This window comes from Dromaius novaehollandiae, chromosome 1 (genome assembly GCF_036370855.1).
Source record: "Dromaius novaehollandiae isolate bDroNov1 chromosome 1, bDroNov1.hap1, whole genome shotgun sequence".
Classification (NCBI taxonomy): Eukaryota; Metazoa; Chordata; class Aves; order Casuariiformes; family Dromaiidae; genus Dromaius; species Dromaius novaehollandiae.
In genome coordinates, this window is record NC_088098.1 from 12309199 (window position 1) to 12336333 (window position 27135).

At 36.4% G+C, this 27135-nt stretch overlaps 2 protein-coding genes across 5 annotated transcripts in view; one reads left to right on the top strand and one right to left on the bottom strand.

The window, feature by feature from the left end:
• The window catches only part of COG5 (component of oligomeric golgi complex 5), a 189768-nt gene that overhangs the window by 150065 nt on the left and 12568 nt on the right, over positions 1-27135 (bottom strand). The window lies entirely within an intron of this gene.
• On the top strand, positions 656-7832 carry GPR22 (G protein-coupled receptor 22). The gene is made up of 3 exons (XM_026095386.2): positions 656-1006; positions 1991-3046; positions 4952-7832. The coding sequence occupies exon 3, from the start codon at positions 4977-4979 to the stop codon at positions 6276-6278; it is 1302 nt and encodes a 433-aa protein (XP_025951171.1). The 5' UTR covers positions 656-1006; positions 1991-3046; positions 4952-4976; the 3' UTR covers positions 6279-7832.

Genomic DNA, 27135 nt, shown 5'->3' on the forward strand with positions numbered 1-27135 from the left:
ACATGCATTGTACATGGTATCAGTGATGGATCATGAAAACTGCTGTTTTTGATTCATGAACTGAACTGGATTAACATCCAGATTAACATACGGATAATCTACATGAATCCCGATATACATGCGGGTGTCAACTCATCCCGAATATAGGTTTTTTTAGACAAGACCTAAATGTTGACTTGCATATAAACCTACTAGGTGAGATTCAGCATGGCTCACAGAAAAGACATGGCAGTTTTACATCACAGATGTTCTCAGAACAAAGAACATCACAAACAAAGTAGGCAAATTCAAATATAAATCACTGGAAGCTTTCTAAGTAATAAACATTTAATCTAATTTTTTTTTTTTTTAACAGTGTCATGTGGTTTTCAGTGTATACAAAGTAAAGAGTGAAAAGGTAAAAATAAAACTGGCATACCCTTAATATATTCTAGAATTCATAAATCATCTGTAAATTTAGTCCTTTTATAAAAGGATCCTTATATAAATGGGGGGGGGGGGGGGAAAATCAATCCCATATATGAAGCACAATTTAAGCCCAACATCACTGACCAATCAAAATTAGTGAATGCACTGCATCTCTCTGCAGTGAGGAGAAGCGACAAGGTAGGCTGTCATTCTGCAAAAGCTGCCCCTTGCAAGCTTTCCTCTCAGAAGCACTGCTTTTCTTTTTTAGAAAGCTTGAATCTCAGTGGTGTCTCTGGAGACAAGAAGCCTTCAGTATGTTAAATTACTTTCATTATGTATTTTCAGATGCTTATTGATTCTACAGTAGGAAGAGTGGGAGACTGCAGCAGCCTCTAAACCAGCACTAAACCAGTTGTATACATTAGCAGTATGCTGAAACAATGGCACAGTACAGGCACAAATTCTCATTAAGGTCATTTTTTGAAGATATGCTTATTACCCTCTTTCCCTTCTACTCTGCTAACAAGTGAACAAAATGAATCCCTCCAACCTGGAACTGCTTCACCTGCATCGAGAATTTATCAAACCTTTAGTGGAGGTAAGATTTGTTCCTTATTATCATATGCAGAATAAGCAACGTTTAATAAAAAATTTGGAGGAAAAGAAGAAGATAACAGGTTCGGCTTACATGTAGCGCTAGTATCTTGTTGTATTTGAGACCAGGAAATATTATTCAAAATGCTATTTTTTTCCCCAGTAAAAACACAATGGTAGAAAAATGTTATTTTGTATGAAAGTCTTGTAGAATATTAAGAATCTGTTTTGTTCATACAACATAAAGACGGTGCAGTTTAAGCTAATATACTGTTAGAAAAAACACACTGAATGCAACCAGGAATATTTTTTTGTCCCTCAGCACTATTTCCAAATATTGGCACTTAAATATGTTACAGATTGATTCGCTTACTCCTTGAAGGACCACAGATAGTCTGTAATTTGTTGTATACTTATTGCTTTATCAAGGTTGGGTAATGTGACTAATCTCTGACTTGCTCAATATCCCCCCCCCCTTTAAACTTACTTCTTGCATTATCCTGTACATTTAAGCCATTTATTAAAAACATGAATTTGCAACACATTCATTCCAAGAAAGACAATTTTAACAGTGTGCAAATTAAACAAAACCATACTTCCCATAAAGCAAGAGACTCTGCTCAATTTCTCATTTGAAGACAGGAGGACAGTTGTACGTAAAACCTAGCTGCTCACAAGAGCTATAAAACTCTATTTTCTATCTCTAGTCACAGATGTCCAGCAATTATTACTTCTAGCTGGGGCTTTCTGTAGCCTGCACTATTTGGACAAAAGGAAACTTGTCCGAAAAGCAAACAAGGTGACAGCAGAATGAGTTGATTTTATTAGGAAATTGTGAACATACAAACAGATTTTCTATGTAATCTATAAGATCTAATTTTAGACATCTTTTATTCAAGAAGTGCATTTTATATATATACACATATATAATTTTTTTTTTTAATTATAAGCCCTACTTTTAACCTTTTTTTTTCCTCCCCTTCGCAAGGGCATGCAGCAAGTAATTCAATTTTACAACTGACAATATGAAGAATGCAGTTGACCGGGTATCTTTCTAGCTGTATGATCTGCAAGCATCAGGATGCATCCCTAAAATGTATTCTTAGGACATAAAAGGAATTAGAAACAAAACATGGAACACACTCATATTACCACTTAACTGCATGACACTTCAACAATATACACAGAAGACTAACAGATCTGCTCAGATTTTCATGAAAAGAAGAATGCAATGATTGATTCTTAAAATGGTGAGCATTTCTTAAAGAGGGATTTATAATTTAAAACCAGAATTGCGGAAACTACTGATGCATGAAGAAACAATGAAACATGAATTCCCCAAAGCAGAATGTGCATACTCCACCAGCAAGCTGAACAAGGGTTTAATCAAGCTTTTTCTATACTACTCATTAAATAACTTATTTGTCATAATGACTAATGGATATTTTTCTCTCAATTTTATGATCTGTTATGTATTCTCCTTTAATGAAAATAAACCAAATTAGGTAACTCATGTTTTTTCTCAAAGCACATGAACTGGATTTTACGATGTATAGCAACTTCTTTGACTAAGCCATCACTCAAAAGTAATGAGCAGGAGTATTACAGAAAGAAATTCGCAAATGTAACTAAAGGATGTCTACGTACACTTTGAACACAGAGATCAGATATCTTTTTCTTTTTTTAATCCTGGAAAATAAAAATAGGCTCCCACAAAATGCAACCGGGAAAAGAAATTAACATCACTTAAAAGAAGGTTTATTTGTATTGCTGGCTTGAAACGCAGAACAGACACAAAGAACATGCACTGGTCTGTAGAAGTATCTCAGGCAATTAAGAAGTCCCTATGTTTAAACAAAAATTTTTGCTGCTGAAGTGCTGGAACAAAAAAAAGAAAAAAAAACCTGCAAGGAAGGAAATAGAGCCCAGCTACAACTTGGTTGCCAGGTGAAAATGCATGTCAAATATCTGTCACTGACACCATGTATCCATTTATGACAAGCTGCTACAATGATGTGAAAGGCCCTTGAGGCACCGAAAACAGGTAGGTCAGAAGTTGCATGCACTCAACCTCTGTTCAGCATTTACAAGGGACAGGCACTGCTCAGAAAGGCAATGTATACTGCCTACCTTGATATTTCTACTGTTAATTTACCTGACATCTAACCAATGCAACAAAGATGTGATGTTTAATCTGTCTGTTTATAGATTTGGCACATTTTAAACTTTATTTTCACAAAATTTCAGTTAGCTCAACCTTAAGAGTTAAGATAATCATTTGCTTTAGCAGATCTGCTTTTGATTGCATCCTGGCTTTTACACGTTCAAAATAACTCAATTTATCAAGTAATGCATTTGGAATGGTTCCTGAAACACACTGACAGCTAGGACTACATACACAGAGGAAATCATATTCCTGGGGTTTAATATAAACCCATTAGAGGTTGCCCGAGTTAGAAATCAAGCAAACCTTTTGAAATATTTCTTGTTTCATTTCACACCTGAGACTAATAAATACAAAAGCTGTGAATTAGAACGTAAGAGGCACACATGAAATAGCTGTTCAAGCATACCAAGAATTTTCATCATACAATTTGCAATTAATAGTATTGTGCATTGAGGTTTTCAGAACTGCAGATAAGAGCTATTTGCATATTTGTATCCCAAATGTGCGTAATTCATGCTTTCATTTAAAAAAAAAGGGGGGGGGGGCTAATTTTTGTTCTCCTTAGTGCTATCCATTTTTAATGTATTCAGAGTGGAACAAAGCTCTGCATTTAAATTTGTTTTCACACCAAATACATCCCCTCTTAAATTTAAACCTACTTAAAGATATCTCAAATATCACAACAAGAAATTGAATAACCTCTCTTAAAAGCTCAAGTGCTGGCTGACAATATAAATACAAGTGTCAGGTATTTTAAGCAGGTGCTACATTTACAACCTATTGGCATGGGTAAAACAAAGCAGATGCAGCCACAAAATAAAAGTCACCTAGATGTAATAAATGCTATTCTTTTGAACCTCACTTACTCCTAAGCAAGATAAACATAAAGTGTAGACAAAGTTGTTGGATACAAAAAAGTCTGAGAGTGACAATTCTATATTTAAATATTTTTTTCTAAAATTACTCCCTAAATCTATGCTGACATAAAATGAAACACTCTTCCTTTTCATACAGGCAACAATTTCTTGACACTGAATATTCAAATCAGAAGGAGGAAAGGTAGCATTTTTATTATCAGCTCCATTACCCTAAACCTACATAAGTTTGCATTCAAAATTATATAAACTTCACTCATTGTAGTGATAGGTTTCATACATGTAGATGCACACAGTTAAGCTAAAAGCAAACAAGTAGAAGTCTTCAAGCTCTATAAAACTCGGCAGAATAAAGATCTTCAAGTCTCGGACCATAAGACTATTACAAATTCTTCAAAAGAGAGAGGTTGCTAAATTGCCATAAAATAATTTAAATGTTCTTTTGATGGCACAAAAGCAGCAGTGCTCCACGTTCCTCTCACTCTCTTTTCTCACAAGAGCCTTTTTTAAATGAGCTTGAGTACTAATCTGTTAATACTTAGCAACATTCGCCTAAAATGGCCCTCAACACACAACACAAAAGCAATGCACAGCAGAGTTTATTCAACAAATGAGCCCTTTGTAAAAGCCACATCACAATAAATAAAGCCTTGTCTGCATAAGTGGAAGCTTTTTACTTTTTCTTTTCTTTTTCTTTTTTTAAACAACTCCTGGTTTCCTTTAAAATGGAAAGATCTTATTCTAGCTCCTCAGACTTTTGAATCCATGCCAATTAAAGCTCTAAACATACAGTAAATTAAGAGTCTGGTAAGAATAGATGCTTTTCTTCCCTCCTCCTTCCCCAGCATTTACCTAGAATAACAAGTGCTAAAAATCAAATAGTTCCATATTTTGTTTCGCCTTTCAGGAGAAAAAACAACTGCAACAAAAGAATGTGTTTCTCCCCCCTCCTGGAAGTCACCATGCAGTCTGAATCTAACATCACAGTTCGAGATGCCATTGACGACCTCGACACCAACATGTACCGACCACTGTCATACCCATTAAGCTTTCAAGTTTCTCTCACTGGATTTTTGATGTTAGAAATTGTTTTGGGACTTGGCAGCAACCTCACCGTGCTGGTACTTTACTGTATGAAATCCAACTTAATCAATTCTGTCAGTAACATAATTACAATGAACCTTCATGTACTTGATGTAATAATTTGTGTGGGATGTATTCCTCTAACTATAGTTATCCTTCTGCTTTCACTGGAGAGTAACACTGCTCTAATCTGCTGCTTCCACGAGGCTTGTGTCTCTTTTGCAAGCGTTTCAACTGCAATCAATGTCTTTGCTATCACTCTGGACCGATACGATATCTCTGTAAAACCTGCCAATCGCATTCTGACCATGGGAAGGGCTGTGATACTAATGACATCGATATGGATCATCTCACTTTTTTCCTTCCTGATTCCTTTCATTGAAGTCAATTTTTTCAGTCTCCAAAGCGCAAGTACTTGGGAAAATAAGACACTTTTGTGCGTCAGTACAAACGAATACCACACTGAGCTGGGAATGTACTACCACCTTCTCGTTCAGATTCCTATCTTCTTCTTCACTGTTATAGTAATGCTAATTACATACACCAAAATACTCCAGGCTCTTAATATTCGAATTGGCACAAGATTTACAACAGGTCAGAAGAAAAAAGCTCGAAAGAAAAAAACTATTTCTTTAACCACTCAACACGAGACTACTGACGTGTCGCAAAGCAGCGGAGGAAGAAACGTGGTCTTTGGCGTAAGGACTTCTGTTTCCGTAATAATTGCCCTGCGCCGAGCGGTAAAGCGGCACCGGGAGCGACGAGAACGGCAAAAGAGAGTCTTCAAAATGTCCCTCCTGATTATTTCAACATTTCTTCTCTGCTGGACACCAATCTCTGTTTTAAACACTACAATTTTATGTTTGGGCCCAAGTGACCTTTTGGTAAAGCTGCGGCTATGTTTTCTAGTAATGGCATATGGAACAACTATATTTCACCCCCTACTTTATGCATTCACTAGGCAAAAATTTCAGAAAGTTCTGAAAAGTAAAATGAAAAAACGAGTTGTTTCAATAGTGGAAGCAGATCCCATGCCGAACAACGCTGTAATTCACAACTCATGGATAGAGCCTAAAAGGAACAAAAAGATTACCTTTGCAGACAACGAAGTAAGGCAGAAATGTTTAGTACCTCAGGTTGTCACTGACTAGACTTCAGTATTCACCAAAACACACCAAGAGGAATATTTGAACAAACTGTAGAAAAATACTGCCAAATAAGGAAAAAACTTTTTTTTAAAACTATTGGCTAGACTGTAAATTTTCAATATATATGTTAAATAGAGTAGGTCTTATATATTCAATTTCTTCATTATGTAAGATATATGTTGCATGGCCGTTCGTTAGCGTAACACCATGTGTATATTTGTCAAAAATATTCAAGTCCTCTTTTTTAGAAAATAAATAGCCTTAAAGAAGTGCAAACTTTTAAAAATATTTGTATGACTCAGTTTCTCTGTAAATATAGAAGAATTTTTAAACAAGAATTCCACTCCCCAAATACTACATTTTCTAATGCACAAATCCAGTATTTCACATATGACATGACATTTTGAAACTGAATTCATAAACTGGCTTGATCAGAAATATCCCAAATTCTGTACAGCTACAACTTGGACACATTTTAACTTCACATTTACATAGCCTACTAGTTTTCAATTTCTCCAGCATGTGATTGCCATATATATGTAAAGAAAGCCAGTTATGCGACATCCTTCAATTAACTGTTGAGAAGTGATTAATTTTGATGGGGGAAGCACTAATATTCATACTGTTCCAGATACTGAACAGCACTTTTGAGTAAGTAAAGAGGGGGGAAAAAAAAGACTGTGTATTTTAAAAAGTTTCTTTGTGAAGGGCAAGACAATCTCAGATCCACCGTTTCAGTATAGAGAACAAACAATTCCAAACAATTACATAGCCCAATCTTTTCCATCGGGAATTTGGGGTCAGGGAGAGGGAAGAAGAGGAGGGAAAACATACTACATGAAAGCAAAAACACTGAGAGACAAAAAAGTTATTGGCCCTGATATTAAAAAACAAAGCAACCAACCAAACCATCCTTTGCAAATGTTTAGATTTTAGCACTGAAGGGGCTTAGCAGCTGGACTTGCAGCATGACACAGGGACCTTCTATACTGAGATTTTTCATTCTTTATCTACACAGCTATAGCTATCGAGTGCCACACTAAGCAGAATAACGTAGGATTATTTTTTTGCCCTCCTTAACATTTGTAATATTTTGAATTCACGTTTCCTTCAGTGATGTTCAGTTCTAGTCATGTAACTGCACTGTCACAGGCCAATTACCATGACTGTTAGCTAAACTATTTCTTTATTTTCTGGACAACCATGGTACATTTTTATACCATCATTCTATACCCTATTTTTCCATTTCACCTTAAACCAGCATTGAAGAATCACGAAACCATAAGAAGTCATCATCACCCACAGCACTGCAAGCAAGAATTAAGATATTCCACCAAACAAAAGCTTGTTCAGCTGAGTCGTTTGCCCTATCCCAAACTGTAAAAATTCAGTATTTCAATGGACAGTGGCTACATTCATTGATGTGGTTACTAGTTGGGGGGGTAGGGAGTTGCAGCTTCAAAATCAATTATAGAGAATGATTTTACTTGTCTGGTTGTATAAACTGCTCAGTGTGTTAGTAGCTACCATCATAATTAAAAGACCAATTCTAAATAAGTATTGGCTTCTATAAACAAAAGGCAAAATATATCCTTGATTATGAGAGCTTGTTTGACTGAAGACATGGAAAATGAGGGTTTTCAAAGCACTTTTCTGAAGTTCCTAGGAAAAATAAGGAAAAAAATTGTGCTGTTTTAAGGAAACAGAAGGCTATTTTCCATCTCATTACTAAATAATTAATTGATATTTGCATTGCCAAAACTACATTTTTGTCATAAAAAGCAGCATTTTTAATGCACCTTAGTTTACTTTGGCTTGTGGCTTAGCTTATCAGCTGGAACAGAGGACTTCAAAAAAAAGTTATACTATGGCTAAACTAAATTTACTGTGCAACATTTATTCAAACATCATTTCATTGGCTTTGTTCTAAAGGCTAGTTTGACATCATCTGCATTCAACTGCACCCACTTATAAGCAGTGGAAATTTCATTCAAGCTATCTCTAGTTGCTTACAACAGCAACTGAAATCCTTCACCTTATTTGAGTGAAGGCAGGGGAGACAAACTTCATGGCTTTATGTAAAAAGTATTCTTTTTGAAATTCCGTATGTTCAAAATGTAGCATTGAAAAAAAAAATCTTTAAGACTAAGCTCTTCTAAAAAGAAACAAGCCAAAAAGAAAACCATCAGGAACTATTATTTTTTCTTTTTTGCAATACTTCCTTCCTCTGACTAGATATCTTCTGTATTCAGAACATGAACAGGAGGAGAAAGAGGGATGTCTAACAAGATTAATGGCATAATATGGTTTAATTAATTACTTATCTTCCAATAAAGCATTCTTATATCAATTAAAAATACTATTAATTTATTTAAAAAGAAGAAAAAAAGAAATCATGATGACCCCAACATATGAACAAGCTTACAGGAGGTCACATCCTTATTCTGCAATAAGCATTTAAGAAAAGCTCTCAGACAACAGTTTTCATGTTTCTTGAAAATTTGACTTTACTTTCTAAAACTAAATAAATCCTCAAGTACTACACATTCAGTGGGCATAGCATTAGAAAGTCAGATTCAGTGAACCAATACTTTATGACAAAGCAAAAATACGGTCCAGGAATTAGAGCAAGAGATTAAGTCGGGTATTAAAGGCTATGCTGTGATCACAGTCATTGATTTCCTGTAAGAATATAAGCAAGTTCATTTTTACATTTATGATTCTTCATCTTTCATTAAATAACGAAGAAAAAGAACTTAAACATGATGTTGAAATACACTGAGGTCTGCAGAAGAAAAATCTGCATAGAGCAGAAAATAATACGATTAAGAATACGTGCAGCACTATAAATGTGCACCAGTCATTACAAAACAGAATCATATATGATCTGTACCATAAAGATGACAGATTTAACACAAACAAGACAAAATAAGACTGTCTATCCTACAGATACAGAGAAGGATTTTAGGAGGGATGTGAAGGTGTGCCGTGGGTGCTTGACAGACAAAGACTAGAACAGAATGCAAAAAATAGGCAGCCTCACTGGAGAAAAAAGGGCAAATATATGCCATAGTATTGTACAATAAGAAGCCCACTACATTCTTAAAAAGCACCCTCTCACCACAGTGAGTCATTAGTTCAATTACACTTCACACCACTCAGCCACTCAGAGCAGAATTGCATAGGACTCTATCAAAATATTAATTCCAGCAAAATTCTGGGAAACTCAAGCAACAATAATCAGTTTTCACATGTTCTTTGTCCATAATGTATTAAGTAATATCTGACTATAATTTATCTTAACTTCATATGTAGCTCCATTCAATTTTACTTTGTAAAATGTGATTAGTCCACACTAAAAATACAAAAATGCTGGGTATGGGGTCATGAATTTTCAGGAACCACACTTAAAAACTAGCACATCACAAATGAGTAGAACAGAAATGTATACATAAAACAAATATCTAGTTTCAAGATTTCAACAATTTTTATGAATTACCAGACACTGCTAATATGGTCAGAAGTCTTTTCTTCATTAATGCCAGCAGAATAGGAATCACTTCAATAATTTCTAAAAATATTAGATTAAAAACCTATATATCTGGATATATATTAGATCAATACACCTTTCCTCCTTTATCATTTCATAAATACACACACATACATTATACATAATTATTATATACCCATAAACATCAAAAGAGGAGTTCAATATTAACATCTATATCATTTGTATATGGTGGGGGTTTTGATGAGAGAAAGAGGGTGCATCTGAAACAGATTAACAGACACCATGCTCCACTGGACATATACTAAAGTATCTCATCTTCTCCATTTTTCAGGAAATAATACATTCAATTGGATACATGATTTACCTGGACACAGAGAAGATCTTTTCTGCTCTGTTAACTATTATGTGCATCATATTGTGATGCATGTAATAATTCTTTTTCAACATCAGTGTGGATGCTAGGCAGCAGAATTCTGTAATAGTTGAATATTTTAGATATGTTTGTTCTCTCCAGAAAATATTTTAGTATCCAGCTGCCGTTAAGCTCTTTTAAAACGAGGCAGAATTTCTTTATCAAAGTTTCAATGTAGTATTAGAAGATACAGTAAACATTAACTTACCCTTCCCTCCCCTACTGCTCAATCAAAATACCTAAAACATATAGCTACAGACAGTCAGCTTCTGTCTTAAAAACTTCCAGCTTTAAGACAGTCAAATCCCACTCCCACTTCACACATTCTGTCATAATACCACTGAATTCATTTGTCTTACGCCAAGAGAAGAGTAGAACCTGGCTCTGCAACTACCTTCTCCTTTTTGTTATTCATATAACAATCCTGCAAGTCAAAAACTGGAATTAAACATGGGGTTTGGGGCTTTTTTAAACAGATATACAAACTGCCTGATAGGAAAGCCAGAAATGACTTGTGCCCAATGAGTTTTGAAAAAGAAAGATGTGAAGTCCCTTGGGGGTCCAGGTCAACAGCAAATGGATAGAAGGCAGAGGGCACCACTGTCAAGACACCTGTGGTCACCAGGAACATGGAAAGGTAGAAGGCAACATGCATCTACCATGGGGGAAAAAAAATTTTTAAGACTATTATAAAAAACAAGAACTAATCTTTGAAACATGAAGTGAGATATATGGTTTTGCCAAAATTACTAGAACGAAGAGGGAGAACCACATGAATATCAACCCCTTCAAGGATTCGATTTAACAACTGTACATGGAATAAATAACAGGTAAACTAAGAGCATGTATTATTCTATTATCTGTTTAATCACAGCATATGTACAGAGTACGTACCTTCCAAGAACATACTTAAACAGAAAATACTAGATGTCTATTCCCAGTGATAAATCTTATAAAAATGCCATGGTAATTTTTCTCCTCCAATGGATATTGGTCAGATAACTTCAGTTTGTCTTTATGCTTCATAAGTGTTTTAATACCAAAGTATGTTTTCAATAACTACTACTTTATCTCATTTTAATTACTTTTACAGATATTAAATTGACAGAGAAAGAGATCATTAGACAACTTTTTTATGTTATTTGCTAAAATTACAGCTTAAATAAATAAAAAGCAAGCCAGAATGGAAGGAATATTTTCCTATGTATTTACTTAATGCAGTTTGCATCATCTGTTTTCCCATTTTATAAAGAAACTGCCACAAAGTGAAAAGAAATTCAGTGAAAAGAAAAATTTGAAAGATTCACAGTGAGGGTTCCGGGGTAGGTCCGTAACATGAAATTATTAAATCATAATTTATATTTTGAATCCTCTGAATGTAGGCGTTTCCACAGGCTCACTCGGAGCGCGGCAGGCAGGCGGGCAGGCGACACGCGCCATTGGCAAACAGCACGCCCTCGTTTCGCTTTCGCGCGGCGTTTTGGAAACACCCGTTCGCTTTCTGTTATCTTGAGAAGATCTCTAACTTCCTCCCCTCTCTTGTAACAGTTTAATTTGATACCCTCACTGATAAACAGATCAATGTCACTGCTGAAACAACATTACTGCAGTAAAATCTGTCTCTCTCTGGCTATGTGAGACCATTAATAACGCAGCACTATTAGCCCAGCTTTGCTATGCGCTCTCACAATCTGCTGCGAGATTTTACTTCAAACTGAACTCAGCTGGTAAGGAAAAAAAGCACAGTAACTGATGACGACGTATTGCTACATTGCATCTTTTCTTTTTTTTCCCTCCCCAAACCTCATTTCAAGATATTTTTCATAAATTCTTGTCACAAATAACCAGGGGAAGAATGAGGAGGGAAGTAGGGAAAAAAGGACAGTTTCCCACGTCAGGAAATTATCACCGAGACCAGCAATAACTCAGCCCGCTGAGCACGTGTGCATACAAAACACTGCACCAAGACATCCACAGGGAAAGAGTCAGGGGGAGAGGAATGCTAGCCGCAACGTAGGTGCCACCCCAAAACAAGAGGTGAAGGCAGGCACTGCTGCGTGAACTCCCATCCTTGGCAATAAGGAGCGGCATACATCTTTCCTGTTAACAGCTCTGACAGCTAGTAAGGGAAACCTGTTCATGAACAACAGCTAACAAGGGAAAAAGGTGAAAAGAGTTTGTAGGGGGAAGGAAGGTTTTAGCAAAGTTACGCGGTTCAACAGAAAAAGGCTTCCACAGGCTAAATACCTAACCCCAAAGAACTCTCATAAAACACAAGAAACTAGTTTTCCATCAAAATATCACACACCTGAACATATATGAAATACAATGTAGCTAAAAGAAGAAGATTTAGCATACCTACTTATTGATTGCAGTAGCATTAAATAACATATTTCACAAGAGACCATTTTTTCCAGATACAACACACACTCTAGGAGCATACTTGTAAGTACTAAAAACAACAACAATGCCATTTGAATTATGTATGCATCTTGTGAGCAGTTACCACGCAAACAAATTGTAAGAAATTTCCAAATTGAGTGTATGACTTTTCTGTGTTTTAACTGGAAAAAACATTTCAGTTGAGTCATTTTACTTTACGGAGTTATACACCTGTATATATAAAATGGAGTTATATGGTTCCTCTGCAATCTTATAAAAGGTGGATAAAGCACAAAAAAAGTGCACAAGAATACAAGTTAAAGGCATCTTTAAAACAATTAATGCGTTCAGAGGCTTCTGACAAACCTGGCCACAACTGTACAACTTCCAATGTAGAATTCCAGAAGCAGTTTAAATGAGATGGAATAAAACTGGGAAACTTTTCATCCAGTCACTGAGACTATAACATGTCACAATTGTGATTAGTTTAAAAGTCTCAAGTATCTACCACATCTTTAGTCTGCAAGTTAGGTCAGCTAAAAACGGGGGGGAGACGGGACTTCTTTGGAACTGCAGACAATCTGCCTTAGAAACAGTATGTTCTCAAAATAGTTGGATATTCCTTTTTTCCAATAAGGTTAGGTCTGCAAGGCTTTCCCTGAAAGGACAAGAAGAAAATCAAGAGACCATGCTGCTCTTCAGCTGAAGAGGGTCTACTTCTGAGATGTTAAAGGAAGTAACCAGATTTGCTGCCTGTGGGCAATGCAACATTTTGAACTGAATGATAAACAAGACCAAGCCTACTTTTCTTTCCAAGCCTTATAGTCCATAAAATACTTGATTCAACTAATACTCGAAAACTAAATGCATGAGATGAAGCACAAGAAAAACTACTCCTACGAAAACAGACTATTTTTAAAAGTTGTTTCCTACATGAAAGAATTAAATCTTATTCTACAGTACTCATTAATTTGTATTACATACAGCAAAATCTTCACTGATCTTTAAAGCAAGACAGAAACGAGTTACAGAAATACTGGCTCCCATCCAGGACCTAAGCAAAGATTGGTTTCAATCTCCTTTTCATAGCTATTTGTTTAGATTTTTTTTTTTTTTACCTGAACTGGCTCACACTTTAATTAGACATGAACAGGAAAAAGTTGGTTATTATGTACAAGATTAGAACAACCAGTGTTTACTTTTACTTGAGGACTTGCAACAAAATTGTGTACATACTCCCATTTTTCAGTTATTTTATACCTTTGAGTTTGCCAGATTTCACTTCCCGGTCCTTAGCACTTGTCATTTCTTTCTCCGCTAGTCAAAGAACCCTTCTGTGACCCTTTATTTTCTCCCCACAAATGCAGCTCTACCACCTTAATCTTCTCAAGAAAAAGTCTATTTAATCTCCTACTGTGACATATATAATTGCATTTATTCACAGGTACGCACAAAACTATGCTTTTACCTGTATAGCACATTTCACCCTACCAATGCCAAAGTACACATTTGCCTATGCAGCTGCATGAATGCTAGAACAAAAATCAATATTGGTAAAGCATTCCCAGCATAGATGCAACCTGATTCCCATGTTTTACAGAAGTCTAATACCATACTCTCATATTTGTGAAAATGGGGATCATTCATTAAAAAGAACATTGTATGCATACATGATTAACATGAAGTATCCTGTCCACAGCTGCTTCTCCTCCAGTAGTCTGCCTTAATCTGAGGTTTGCATCCACAGAAAACCATTGCTACCTTACCTCTGTTCCTCTCTCCCAACTCTCCTAATAACAGAAAGCATCTGCCAAGAATATAGGGCAACAGCAAGGTGAGGAGAAGATGGATTATTTAAAGACTTACTTCAGGGAATGATACCAGAAGAGAGACTTAAATCATCTAAATTGAACAAATGATACACTAAAAAACCATAATGCATCTATACAATTTCTTTACTCAACTAAGCAATCAAAGAAACCAGATTTGTTTGACAAGACCTATTTTCCATAAAAGTGTATTTGACTATCACTCATTCAGTTTTATACTACTTCTTTCAAAAGAATTCAGTTTATCTACCATTTTTTTTTCCTGTAACGGCTTTGAGTCTGACTGATTTCAAAAGGAATATCCTGTTTCTCTTTCTGAATGTTGGAACAATACAAGTATTTTGGACTTTCCCTAGTGTCCTAAAAAATCCAACAAGAAGTTACAAATTAACGGCTCCACGAAGTTAGTACATTTGTATAACATGCTCTCTAGTTGTGGATGGATTACACAGTATCCTCATATTATCAAAGAACAAATTATCCTACTTCTGTCCAAATATAAAACAAGAGTACTTACTAAAAAATCCTCCTATTCTGATGTGAACAATCTTGAAACCTGTATGTTACTCAAGATTATTCCATGATAGGCATCTTTGCAGTTCCTACCAGCCATGGATTTTTCCCCGAGTACTTTAAACTTATCGTATCTATTTTCTGCATTTGTAATGCATACTAGTCGTGCTTTGTTTTCTAATTATAATTGCTGTCTTTGTTTTGTCACTATATTAGAAAGGGCCTTAAATCAGGATTACCCTCTTCTGTAATTGCCAAAAAGCCAATATTCCACAATCTAATCAACTCTTCTTAACAAGCTTTCAGCTTTCAAGTTTGTCTAAACGTATTTGTCCAAACCACAGAACAGAAGAAGATCCTCTCATTAGAAAATTAACCCTTTTCAAAAATGAAACATTAAACACTGGGTCTGTTCTGTTTGGCTTATGCATGAGGTCACAACTGCTAATCTTTTGGCAACAACCAGCTTCTATATACAATGATAAGTTTATTTATCATAAGAGAATCCAAAATAATTTCCTTCCTGTTGATTATAACAACTTCTATGTTAGACAGAAATTGGTGATGTTTTACTACTGGCCATAGAATATGCCTAGTCCAGTTTCCTGAGTTGGGGTCCTCTGTACCACCATCATTTCTTCTTCCATACATCTCAGAAACAGGCTCAGACAATAACGCTTCCATTTCTGTGGGTTCAGAGGGTTATAAAAGTAGTGTCTTTTGGATTTTGTTAGCTAGCTAGCTGATCGATATGCATGGAGATATTTCTTCTGTAGGTTCCTATTCCATTACTCCCAATGAAGTTTTCCAAACATGATTTGCTATCACCATTATTTGATCCTTCTGGACAAGGAAATGCTCACTTCTCTTCCCCGTGGTCACACGTTACCAGTCCATTTCATCCATTTCTATTCTCTTGCACTCTAAATGACAATTTCTGAATCTGGGTGTCCAAAATGAGAAAATAGATTTTGTTTTTTCCGACACCTGCACAATCTTGAAGTGTTATTTCTAAATCACCTGTGTTCTTCTTCAGTACAACCACAAGCTTATGCACCAATAAATTCTCCAATCTCCCAGCAGAGACACAAATATTCTGACCTGCTTTTTGCTGTTTTTTCCTTGACTATAAACAACAGATTTCACCATTTGCCACAGCTAAACAAAAGGAAGCACACGATTTCCTGCAACCTTCAGCCAAGCTCACCTAAGAGAATGACATATGTGAAGTGTCTCCGCTTCCTCCCCAGAGGAAGTGATTATCTACTTGAACTCCAACTACTGAGCCCAATCACCTTAGAAATTACCGTGCCATTACACTGACTCCAGAAGAACTCAGCACACTACAGAATTTCCAAGTATCTGAAGTACAGACTTTGTTACGTTGGCTCCAAAATGTTCAGGAAAAGAAGAGGAGAACAGAGAAAGGCACTAATTTCAATTCCTATTAGATCTTCAGACAGTGAAGATCATATGAAGACCTGCCTGATACATACTTAAGACTGCCATTTCCTTGTAGAACTGCCATACAGAACAGAAGCAAAGACTTGGTTTTGTGCTCTTTCACATGTATCTTTCTAGAAGTAAATGGTGTCAAAGGCTGCAGAACTGGATTTTTCCAGACTTCTTGTGAGTTACTGACTTGTTTGTCTGTAATAGGCATTCCGAGTCCCAGGTCATAACTGTTTGCTTTAACTTTCATACCTGTTGAAATATACTGAGAATACAATCCCACATGATTTTTAGATTTGGAGATGATACTTCTCTGCTTTGCAATATCCCTGCATTCACTTATTATCATAAATTATGAAATCTGTCTTGCCTTACTTCTTATATCGATGAATTTAGATACAAAAAGGTACCTTTCAAAGATTCACAGCTAACCCTTTTCTCTTCCCTCAACCAAAAGTTATTCTTCTAGCCTCTTTTCTCATCTTTGTCTTGCACACAATTTTTTTTTTTAGCCATTACAGACTTCTAAAGTCAGTGTACAACAAATTACAAGATTCAAAGATAGACGGAGCTTGTGGAATTTCTTCAGTTCTTGGTAAGTTTTATATGTGAGCTGAAAGCAGAAACCCGTATCTTTCACTTCTAGTTGTAATTATGTAGATCTACAAAAGAGTATGATTACCCAGTATCAAAATACTTTGTCTCAAAACTCAAAGAAGCCAGAAGACCTATAATAGATTCCACAGTCCAATTCTCTTAAGTTGTATTTATCTGTATTTGGTTAAACACAGGCTTTCACAACTAGAAGATTATCTATGTTACTGGTTCTTCCAAATCCTTTGATATCTACAATCCAAATATAGATGTAGCTGACAAACACAAAAATACTTGCAGCTCAAACACTTTACGTGATCAAGGGATAAAGCAAAAACCAGACCCAAACTCCCATACCACCCAGGATACCATCCTTCCAGTTGGGAATAAGTATTCCTTCCTTACCAGCAAAACAGAAATGGGCTTGGCATAATTCTTGTCTCTTCAGTAAGGATACTTTGAGAAAAGAAGAAAGCAATAGTGGAATTTTTTAATGAGGGGAAACAGAATATAAGTCTAGTTTCCAGATTCTGGATTCCAGATTCTGGATTCAGATTCCCAAACCCGCTGTTTCAATTTATCTTACGCAGGTGAGTCTACAAACCCCAGATTTCCCCTTTTGCTTTCAAGGCGCTAAACCATCCGACACATTACTGAAGCACACTGAAAATACTATTGTTTCAGTGGTTTTAAGTGTGAGCTTAGCCACACAAAACTGAATGTGCTGCTAATACAAACACTTAGTGCCTCAAATGCAGGAGAGTACCCAAAAGAGTTTAAATGCATCTTAACATACAGCTGTATTACTGGTGCAGCTACTCAGCACTGCTGACAATGATTCCTCTCCAAACAGAATACACTCTTCTGTGCTCCATTACATCCCTCTCTTTCCTCGGTTCTTGTCCACCATCATTTCGTCCGCACTGGAGTCCTCTGAACATTCAGAAGCAAATAAACGAGCAGTCAGGCCCCACGTTTTACTTTGTATTGTGCTGAAACCCAGCTCAGTGCAGTACTGCTCTACAACCAAGACTTTGATATATTAGATGCCATGACAATAAGAATCATAACTGATAATAGTAATAAAGTAACAGCAACCAGATTCAGAGTAGCAGACAACAAGGAGGTTGTTGCAAGAGCAGAGTTTCCCAGAAGCCTAAGGAACAGGCATGGATGTCTACGTGAGAGCAAGAGAAAACAAACCTTGGAATATAAGGTCTTTGAAGGGCTTGCAACCAGGATACAAACTGCTAGAAATACTGCATGTGCTACAGCAAAGGCAATTTGAACACACTGTAATTAACTTCTGACACAATCTTGCTAATGAGATATCAATAACATGCCTCCTGGGAACAGGTAACACTTCAAGATAGAAAAGCCAAGTACCAAATCCATTTTAAAATATCTGATATACGCCCCGCTGACAAGGTCTACATACTTGAGACTAAAATTGCTGAATGCCTAATAATACAGCAAAATCAAATTCTTCAAGTAGCTATAGCTAAAACACTAATCTCATCAAAAACAGAAATCAGCTTAACGCTAATATGGAAAAATAGTTTCATAATTCACTCAATATGGCAAATTTAAAAACATATTTATGGTTGTTTAAAGGAAGTTAAACATCAAGAAAACCCACTCTTACAATTATACCTGGACTCATTTTCAGAACTGTATGCATGAAGAAAATTAAATTTCAAGAAATCAGAATAGTTATGGATTTGGAAAAAAGTGAGATAGCAATGAAACTATCACAGCCATATTGACCTAAATCAGTAAACTTTTAAAAACCTGAGGAAATGTAAATTCATGCTCTCTCATTTAAGGCTTATGTTGAAAAACAGAATTCTGATAAGATTAATTTTTATTTCCCTTGTATCAAATCACTCTTAGTCTTTCTTTTGCCTAAAATTATTTAGTGGCTTCTATTGATAATGTTTAGAAAAAGAATGCATGCCAGAGGTTAAGTAAAACACAGCAACCGCTTATATAGAATAATTTGCCTAACAAAGTTTCCAAGCTAGAAGTCCTAAGCATAGCAAAACAATTAGATCGTTAAAAATCTGTAGATTTTTGTCTGCCTTGTTCAAAGGGGATGAGGGGGTCTTGCTCTATTAGCCTTTTACTAATGAAAAATTATATTACGTTTTGTAATACAGTCATTTTGTTACATGCATACTGGATTTGTTACATACTATCAAAATTTTTCTTTCTTTAGTTCAAATGCCACAAATAGGAAAGAAACAAAAATTCATAGAGGCTCCTTACATGAAAGGTAAAGATGGCATTAAAATAAAAGAAGATGGCATTCAGCAAGACTGTTGTATTCATAATTGAAATGGAGGAAAAAAAATGAGTGGGTGGTATAGCAACTAGAGAAGAGCACAAGGACAGGCTTCCACATTCATTACACAAAAATATTTGGTCGTGCAGCATAATTTATGAAACACTGTGACTCAGCAGAAGCTTGAGTAGCTCTTCATTTTACTTTAATTTACAATAAATCAAATGGTAACTTTGGGCAAACATGGAGCCTGCAACCGTATTAAAAAAATAACAAGGTATTTTCCATAACCAAGTGGTTTTTTTGTTAGCACAAATCATCTATAGCTATTCATGACACTCCCTTCCTTGAAAAGATGGATTAACTAATAAAACCAGAATCTTTCTAAACATAATGAATTAAAGCATTAAAAATAAGTTTTCCTTTCCTTTTCAATATTTAAAATAACTTCAATTACTTCTGTTGTATGAATGTAAATTTCATAGTTTATCAACATTATCACATTAAAAATAATGAATTATTTTGCAATGTATCTGATCTTGATAGCGTGGCCAACATGTATGAGAAGCATAGTACCTGACACATGTATACAATTTTTCTGTGATTAAATGCGCCATTAATCATATACAATTAATCACAATGTAAATGAAACAAGAGGCCACCATTTTCAGTTTTTACTAGAGATGCTGAAAAAAGCAGTTCAGACTGTATTCTGTATGTGCATTTCATGTGTGACACTGGCTTCTTGTGTTTGTGGAACAATTTCTCATCATTTTTTAAACTCTTGCTAAGTGCGATTTTGGAAAAGACAAACATTTTATATAAAATTGAATTTTCAGCTTCCAAACAGTTCAGGACTATTTGTTTTAAAGGTGCAAGTATTAAGGCTTTTTCTTAAGAAGTTATTTGTATGTCTACTTGACCTTCCCACTAAATAGCTTTTTTGCCATAGGACACTACAATGAAAACTTTGTACAGACTTTTTTTTTTTTTTTTTTTTTTTTTTTTAATAAAAACCTCAATCTTATGGTAACACAGCCTCAGGCAAAATTACCCAACTAAAATGGACAACATGAACTGAAGAACATGGAGATTACACTAAACTACAGGAAGACAGTGTACTTGAACACAAATAATTTCAGCATTCGAATAAAGGTCTGGCAGTGATACTGCTAACGCCACCAGGGACGGAAAAAAACCTTTTAGCAAGATACTTGCACTTACTAGGGATGCAGACATACCACCTAAACCAGTGGCATTCAGAAATACTGCAGATGGCTCTGAGCCGGTAATATAGTTCAGTCATGCTCAGCGGGACTAATACCGCAGGCAAAGCATCACAGTAGACTGGCTATATAATTTCTATTAATCAAATTAGTTCCATTATCCCCACAGAACACAGCATTGTGCTACACAGACATATGTTATACTATTTTAGAGGACACAAGGTCTTGCACAATGCAGTAAATTGTAATACATCTAAATCCCTAAGCAAAAGTGCCATGAAAGCAATTTTTCTCTCCAGATTGATCTGTGCTGATTCCTATTTGAGAAATTATGCACAACAATGTTAATAACAGCACATTTGTCTGCTCTATGTACTAGCAGTCAAAGAGCTCAGTGACGTGATAGTAACAGAGTCCTTCCTCAGCTTAACTGTAACTTAGCTCAGCACAAGAGCTGGCTTTGCAATTGTACAATCTAAATTTTTGCTTGCAATAGAAAAGAGAATGGAAAGAAAAGGAAGGCAGTGAATGACAGTTACTGCACTATCTATGGCGGATTTTGAGACAGTTTATTTCTGGCAGAGTATCACTGCAAGTTAGTAACACTTTTGTACAGATGCATGACAAGTATAACATAACAAGTGCACACTGTGGAAACAATAGGTACAGTTAATTATAATTTTCAATAGCTATGGATAACTGGCATAAAATAGCCACATGTAAAGGCTTACTAATAAAATGAGTTATATGTATGTTTTGAACAAGTTAGAACGGTTATTTCTTTCCTGAATACTGACCAGTAGTGCTTAGTATTTTGATAAACACAAAACACTACTCATCATCATTCCCAAATATTAAAAACTGACAAAAGTAAGTTAACATTTTTCTTGAAAACAGCTGGCTGTGAGAAATGGATAGCTTGCCTTCTTTCTCAGCAAAGAAAAAAAAAAAAAAGTATGGTATTTACATTCACACAGCCAGTACCTCCTTCCTTCTCATGCTCATGCATTCTCCTAGAGAGTTTTGGAAGGTCAATTTTTGCAGCACTCCGGTAATATGACGAGCTGCCTGAAGTTAACTTGAATGTCAGTCATATAATGAGTACTCACAACAAAAGTACTTGGGTCAGACGGGTGAGCTGAAGGTCTTTGAGGAGGTTTATCTACTATTTCATCTGAAGGAGTGATAAGAAGAGGCTGAACTAATGTAATGACATGAATCCTCCAGTCACACTGTCCTAAGATTCCAGGAGGTAACTGGGCACAGTGCCCAGCAAACCAACTTACTGGAAGCAGACTGAACATTAAGCAATCCAGCTAAAAAAAAAAATGTATATTTTACATATATAAATACACACACATGCATAGATATATATATACACACACACACACACTTCCCTGTAACATCTCTGGGAGAAGTGAAGGATTAGTGGCAGGTCAACTTACTCAATCCTCCTGCCTCAAGGCAAGAGCACCTGTATCTAAACTCTTCCTGAGATATGTTTGTCTAAACTGCTTTTAAAAGACTGTAAAAATCCAAACCAGATTTCACAGCTCCCCTGAAATTATCATTCCTGGCAGACACTTTCTTCACATTTCACATAAAGTTTCCTTTACTTCAGATTAGGACTATTACTTTCCGTTGTGATCAAAATGGGTATGGAGAGCTATTTACTCCCTTCCCATTTGAAACACAGCTTATGTGAAAAATTTTACTGTGCCTCTCAGTCCCCTCTTCTCCAAGGTGAAGAGCCTCACACTTTCAGTCTCTCCTCCTACTACTCGTCCTGAAGATCTTCAGTCATCATTGTTGTTGTACTTCGGATTTTCTCCAATTAACCTACATCCTCCTCAAAACAGCTGCCTCAAAAGGGACTTGATACTCCAGCTAAAGCATGAACAAAAGAAGATTTACTTCAAGTGCCTTGCAAACAACATCCTTCCTTGTAAAGATCGGTACGAATTTCATTGCCAATCATATCATGCTGCTTCAAAACAAGTGAACGAGTGGCTCCCTCAACTTGAGCTCCATCTGAGCCCCAGTCTCTCTACAGAACTACTACCTAAATACTCATTCTCATATTTCTGCTGTTAATTACTGCTATTTATCACTAAGACTTTGCACTTGTTTAGAAAATAAATAAAAACAGGTCAACCAAGACACATCTGCAATTTGCTTAGAATATTCTTTATTCTGTTTCCCAATATACTTTCCATTCCTTCCTGCTTGATTATTACTTACAAATTTGATAAGGATATACCATATTAAATCATTCAAATCATTGATGAAAAAAATACCCAGTTGCAAAAGATATTGAAACTAAGGGTCAATTAATATACTGCTGCGTAACAATGAACAATTGATGACTATTTTGGGGACAAAGTTTTCTCAAAACTGTTACATCCATTGTACAATATTTTCATTCGGATTATATTGTTCTATCTTGCTAGTGTGACACAGCATCAAGAGCCTTAATTAAGTCAAAATACAGGACAGTCATGGTTCTCTCTCGTCAGAAGACCTGTTATGCTACCAAAGAAGAAAATGGGGTTGATTAAACAGGACTCATTCTTTAAAAAATTATGTGGCCTACTATTTAAAGGCATTTTTATATTCTAGACTCCTACAAATAGTTTATTGGTTCCACAGTCTGTTTGCTTAAGAAAGTTAAGTTAGTTTGAGATGTCTAAATAAAAATAGGAACCAGTAAGATCTATTTTCAGTAAACTCTCCAATCTTCCGGAATCTCATCTCTCTCCCCCAGGAGTTCTCAAAGATAACCACTAAGAACAATGAGATTACTCTCAAAAGCAGTTGAGGTACATTAGAATGAAGTTAATATTTAAAAGAAAAAAAAAATACCGATAGCCTACTGGATATCTTAACAGCAACAGAATTTAAAGAGCTGCTCTATAGCAGCAAGAGGGAAAGTCCTACAGAAAGCCATAAAAATATTTTAAATATTTATATACACACACATATATGTATGCATATGTATACCTTCTGAAGAACAGGTCCATGTCTTAACAGCTGAAGAGAAAACGAAGAAGAAACTAGATTTCTTAAGTTTAAAATATTTGGAGAGTTTTTACTCAGTTTAACGCCATAAGCTTTTTCAAAGATAGGGAAAAGACAGGCCATGTAACATTACTACACCACATAATGATGTTCTATAAGAACAAACTATAAAAAGAAAGCGTGAATTTCTACACAGAAACTTAATTCTTTCCCTGTGTAAAGCATTATTTTGTATTACTGTATGACACAAACTGAGTGACAAGAGCTGTAAGACTACAGATAGCTTCATGATCTTTACAATGGCATTCCCTTTCAGCAGAAACTCCAGGGAGCCGCATGTGGTAGGAATACTAGAAAAAGCACATTGAAACAGAGAAACTGCAATACTGGATGAGACACAAGGTCCCACCAATGCAACACCCATTAAGGCAGGCAGACAAGAGGTCATTTGATCCCCCACATCGCTTCTTATTTTGATTCTAACAGACATAGCTGATTCCAGACATTTTCTTGTTTAAATGATAAATTCCTTAGAAAGGTGAAAGCTCCTTTTTTCTTCTTCTTCTTCTTCTTCTTCCAGTCCTTACAGAAGAGTTTTTCAGGTGCAAGATCACTGTCACCTTTCTGTGGATGTCACTAGTTCTTGGCACTTTAGAAGATGGCATTACTGCTACCTACATTATGCCAGCTACAATAGGGCCTTTCAGACATAGCCAAATAACTTCTTTCAAACTATATTTCACCTAGTACCATACATATCCTAACTAATTTCATTTTTTTCTATCCAACATGCTTGTCTTTGCACTTACCAAACTGAGCTTTATTGCTTGGAAGCTCCCTTAAGTCCTCTGTTGTGTTAAGCCTAAATAACTGCCATGTGCAAGCTTTACTACATCACTGTAAGGATCACGATACCTATTTAGTGCTTTTTCCATTTTAGTTAGACTTCCCTATCTGATGATATTTCGCCTCTTACCCTACCATGATCTACATTTAAAGTAAGGTCACGGTCACATCTCCCCCATGCTCTCCTCTCATAAGTTCCATGAAAGTCAGTACTGTCTTAGTAAAGAAGCTGCTCCAGGACACCCAAAAAATTTTAACAGATCATTTCCTCTTCATTTTATGGCTGCACAGCTTAGTCACAGATTAAATCTGGGTGTACAAAAGAGCAAAATTATGGCTGCTGTGAGAACCTATTTCAAAGTTTTATACACACACAAGGTCATTGAAGCAAATAAATTCACTTGCTGTGAAGTAAATTATAACAGAACCATACATAGAGACTAGTTTATTATAATTAAAAGACAACTAGGCATTTATATGAATAATGATAACATCGGTTATCATATTAGATATATATAACGATATATGTATAACAAACATACGATATAAATTTATTCTTGTCTAGAAGCCAGCTCCATAATTGATAGATGGAATTAACAGTCCAACTAGACATTAGTTGCACAGCTAAGAATTTTTTAAATCTTCATCTGCTCAGTTACAGACCATTTTCAGAGACAGTAATTTCTACGTACTCACATAAAGACAGCAAATTTCTTAATGCCTATAAAATTCCTTCCGTGCATGGGAACTGTATGAAATATTCCTTCTTCTTGTCACATGATACTGTTTAAACTTGTTTAGAAATGATTCTATTTCACCTTACGAAACATTTTTATTCAAGCGTCACCAAGAAGTCTAGTCAGGGCATGTAATCCACTGTGCTGGGCACTGTGCTGACATCTGAACAGGCTGCTTTCTTTACCTGCCCATATGCTGAATCAGATTTGTGTAATAAGAATGAAGAATTATCACAAGAGAAGCAGCCAATAGCCTATGCAGTGGACTACTGCAGCTCTGTTCCTACTTTGCTCGAGGACACAAAGTGGGGGGGGGGGGGGGAAGGGAGGGAAGAAGAAAGAAATACAATGGAAAAGTTAGAAAATATTTAAATACACTCATTAAAATATAAATAGCATTTCATCTCTAAAAAATTACATAAGAGAATTCACTTTTTCTTCTTACTGTGCCAAGCTAGGAAGTTAATTTCAACAAATGTGAAAGTTTAACACAGAGGAGTTTTGTATCTGCTTTAGCTTTTAGTGCAGATCTCAGTGAAAATATTACTAAATGCTTTCAGAGTAAACCTACAGCACCTAATGGTATCAACTGGGTTGGAGCTCTACAGACTAGCAGCAACTCAAAGTAACTGTTAAAAATACCCTTCTCAGTGAAAGCTACTGTTGCTCGTAGTTTCTCTGACAAAGGAGGCTTAATCCCTATTTCAATCTACTTCTAAGATGTTATATTTTTATATCTTTTCCCCTCACTGCAAAATAATATTCAAGCCACAACTGACTATAAAATGTCATTTAACTAACATAAATTTGCTGAGGAAATATATACCGTGTACATGTACCTAAATGGCACACACAGGGTTTCCCCCACCCAACACCCACACAGCACATACTGGTATAGAAAAATAAATGGTCAGTTATCCCTAGACCCAGCCCAGAAAAACCTGCAAGTAGTAAGAGTTATATTAAACCATAGCAAATGCCAAGGTTTTAAGATAAAATCATGGTGCTGCTGATTTCAGCAAAGTAGGCATTATATTGCATTGCTTGTTACCTTTCTGTTGTACTTGTTATGTGAAGAATTTTTCCCTGAACGAGAGCTGAAAGGGATAGTCAAACACTTCTGGTTAATAACACGAATTAATTTTAATCTTTGTCATGATCCGCAGTTCAAGGCAAACTGCCATGATGCAGAGCTCCCTATGCAATTCTGGGCTTTCACATCACCCAGCCCTACGACACATTTACTACCATCAGATGTCATAGCACTTCTTAAGCCCTCCCAAAGCTTTTGTATCCCACCTCTAAGCAACTAGCACCCAGTGTCTGTCCCCTGCGCTTCCCACCCTCTCAGTGCCACAGAGCACTACGCCGCACTTCCCACCTGGCCGAAGCACAGCATTCCCACAAGCTCACTCCAAGCCTCCGCACCCTCCCTGCTCTACTGCCCCATACCACCACCACCACCACCCTACAGAGAACCCACACCGCTCAATGCCGCCCAAGGCCAGGAGCACAGTAGAGTACTTCCCTGCACATGCTGCCCTGGCCTTACGCCAAACGCCAGAACTACCCCATATCCAGTAAACCACTGCGTCACCACACAGGACCTCTCCAGTTCCCCACGCTCCTCATCCCCCCGACTACACCAGCCTCCCCTCCACGGGGCGCTCAGGTGTGCCTAAGCCTGGACTCCATGGCCAGCAGCGCTGAGGCCAGCTGGGAGGTGGTTAAGAGTGTGGTGGGCAATGGAGAATAACCAGTGAAGAGCTAATGAGGGATGGAGGAGTGATGTAGATGAAGAGAGAAGGGAGAAAAAAGGAAGAGATATCAGAAAAAGAGAGGGAGGGAGAAATAGCAGGAGACAAGGGATTTCACCTGGCCACAGGTCGCCCAGAATTACATTAAGGGCCACAAGGGCCAGAGGGCTCCCCCCGTGGATCGTAGGATGAAACTCAAAAGTGCTTCCTAAGGACACACACTTCCCTTTATATGCAACAATAATAATTACTCAGGCTTCAATAAGATTCAGAGAAAGACCAAGTATTTGTAAGAATAA